Source organism: Diaphorina citri, unplaced genomic scaffold (genome assembly GCF_000475195.1).
Source record: "Diaphorina citri unplaced genomic scaffold, Diaci psyllid genome assembly version 1.1 scaffold10265, whole genome shotgun sequence".
NCBI classification, from domain to species: Eukaryota; Metazoa; Arthropoda; class Insecta; order Hemiptera; family Psyllidae; genus Diaphorina; species Diaphorina citri.
Window position 1 is genome coordinate 1 of NW_007387639.1, and position 1,996 is coordinate 1,996.

The 1,996-nt window shown below is 36.3% G+C and overlaps 1 protein-coding gene across 1 annotated transcript; it reads right to left on the bottom strand.

The window, feature by feature from the left end:
* Positions 1–1,320: 1,320 nt before the first annotated feature.
* On the bottom strand, positions 1,321–1,770 carry LOC108254098 (uncharacterized protein K02A2.6-like; the record flags this gene model as incomplete). The annotated part of the gene is made up of 1 exon (XM_017449068.1): positions 1,321–1,770. A coding segment is annotated over exon 1 (450 nt), but the record flags the coding sequence as incomplete, so codon positions are not given.
* Between the last annotated feature and the right edge of the window lie 226 nt (positions 1,771–1,996).

Consider the following 1,996-nt stretch of genomic DNA (forward strand, 5'->3'; position numbering starts at 1 on the left):
GTCGTCATACTCTCCAAGAGAGTTGATGAAACCAAGTTATGTATTTACTTATCGTGTGTTCCGAAACAAAAGCTGCCAGTCTGATTCTTCCCCTTAATTCCGATGTCACAAAATCTCTTCGACCATTTTATTAAGAGTAGGTACCTACTCTTTTTAAATACCTACATCAACAATAACTTTTTTTTGTCCTAAAAAATATAAAAAAGAGACATCTCAGCTTTTGTTTCCGGACCCACGATTTCTGTTATTCGAGTGTATTGAGTGTAACCATTGATCATTCTCTTCTCTAATTGGCCAAGACAATAATACCGTATTCCGATTGGACGATAGCATAAGTTCGGGGTCTAGCAAGTCGGTATAACACGGGATATAAGATTGAGCTATACCTTACCCATAGCCTGATTGAGTATTGAAACGATTTCGTGTTAATCAGACTTGGTAAGTCCTGACCTATATGAATTCTATTTATAACTCCGCTGCGAATTGTGTGGTCAAAAATTTCTTCTCTGCTAAAATGCATAAATCCAACAATAAACACTGCTAAAATTCATTCAAACTATACAAATTTTACAAAGATCTAGTATGTTACACTCAAGTCGGTATAACACGGGATATAAGATCGAGCTATACCTTACCCATAGCCTGATTGAGTATTGAAACGATTTCGTGTTAATCAGACTTGGTAAGCCCTGACCTATATGAACTTTATTTATACCTCCGCTATTTAGCTGCGAATTGTGTGGCCAAAAATTTCTTCTTTGCTAAAATGCATAAATCCAACAATAAACACTGCTAAAATTCATTCAAAATATACAAATTTTACAAAGATCTAGTATGTTACACTCAATATACTCTTCATTATTATACTTTTTGTTTTCTTATTGTTTTTTTTTCTCCTTCTTCTAAATCTGTTCTTTTTTACCAAGTCGAAACCATATTCTGGTGACGATGTTCTAGGTTTACACTTTTTTTTTTACATGTACATAAAATCTATTTTTTTGTGTATATTGCAATTTATTTTTTTAAGTTTTACTATCTGATTTAACCATATGTGTTTCTTTAATGTTTATATAATTATAAAATTGTGTATTGTATAATGTAGGGTTGCATAGCATTGGCAGTTTAGACTGCATTAACAGATGATGCTAGGCTAGGGGGATATTTTAACCGAGAAGATACAAGATAACCTATCACAAGTGAAAACTTAGACAAGTATGGTATTACAAATAAATCTCTTGTAATGTAACAGCCTCGAGTACCTAGACATTTGGTTACAGTACCAAATTCCCATGTGTACTTATTATGGAGAAAAAGTCTCACTTGCACTCTCTCCCCCTCTTGTAATGAACGGATGGGTTTTGAATAGTCACTCGTAGGTTGAGGTCGGTAAGGAAATACGGCGTCAAGTCGAATTCGTACATTCCTCTTCAAATATAACTCGGCAGGAGTTTTACCACACGCTAGTGGCGTAGCTCGATATCGAAGTAGAATCTCTTGAAGTTTAACATGTAGAGGTGTTGAGTCTTGAGCCATAGTCTTGAGTCGGTTTTTCAATGTTTGAACGTTTCTTTCAGCCAAGCCGTTTGTAGCCGGATGTCCTGGAGCGATGAATTTTTGGAAGATACCTCGATCAGTGCAGTAGGTATGAAATTGTTCACTCTGGAAAATAGAATGATTATCACTCACAAGAACAACAGGATAACCGTGACTGGAGAAAATATTTTCAAGTAATTCTATTGTACTTGAACTGGTAGGTGCGTTCTTTATCATTCGCACTTCAATCCATTTTGATTTGGCATCGACGCAAACTAGAAAATATGCGTTTTGAAATGGTCCGGCGTAATCTACGTGAACTCTTTCCCAATTTTCTTGAGGGCCCTCCCAAGGGTGAGCCGTAACTTTAGGCGGATTAGTTTTAATCTTCGCACAAGCTTCGCAACTTCTGACCAATCGCTCGATATCGCGATCAATGTTCGGCCAGTAGACGTAACGTCTT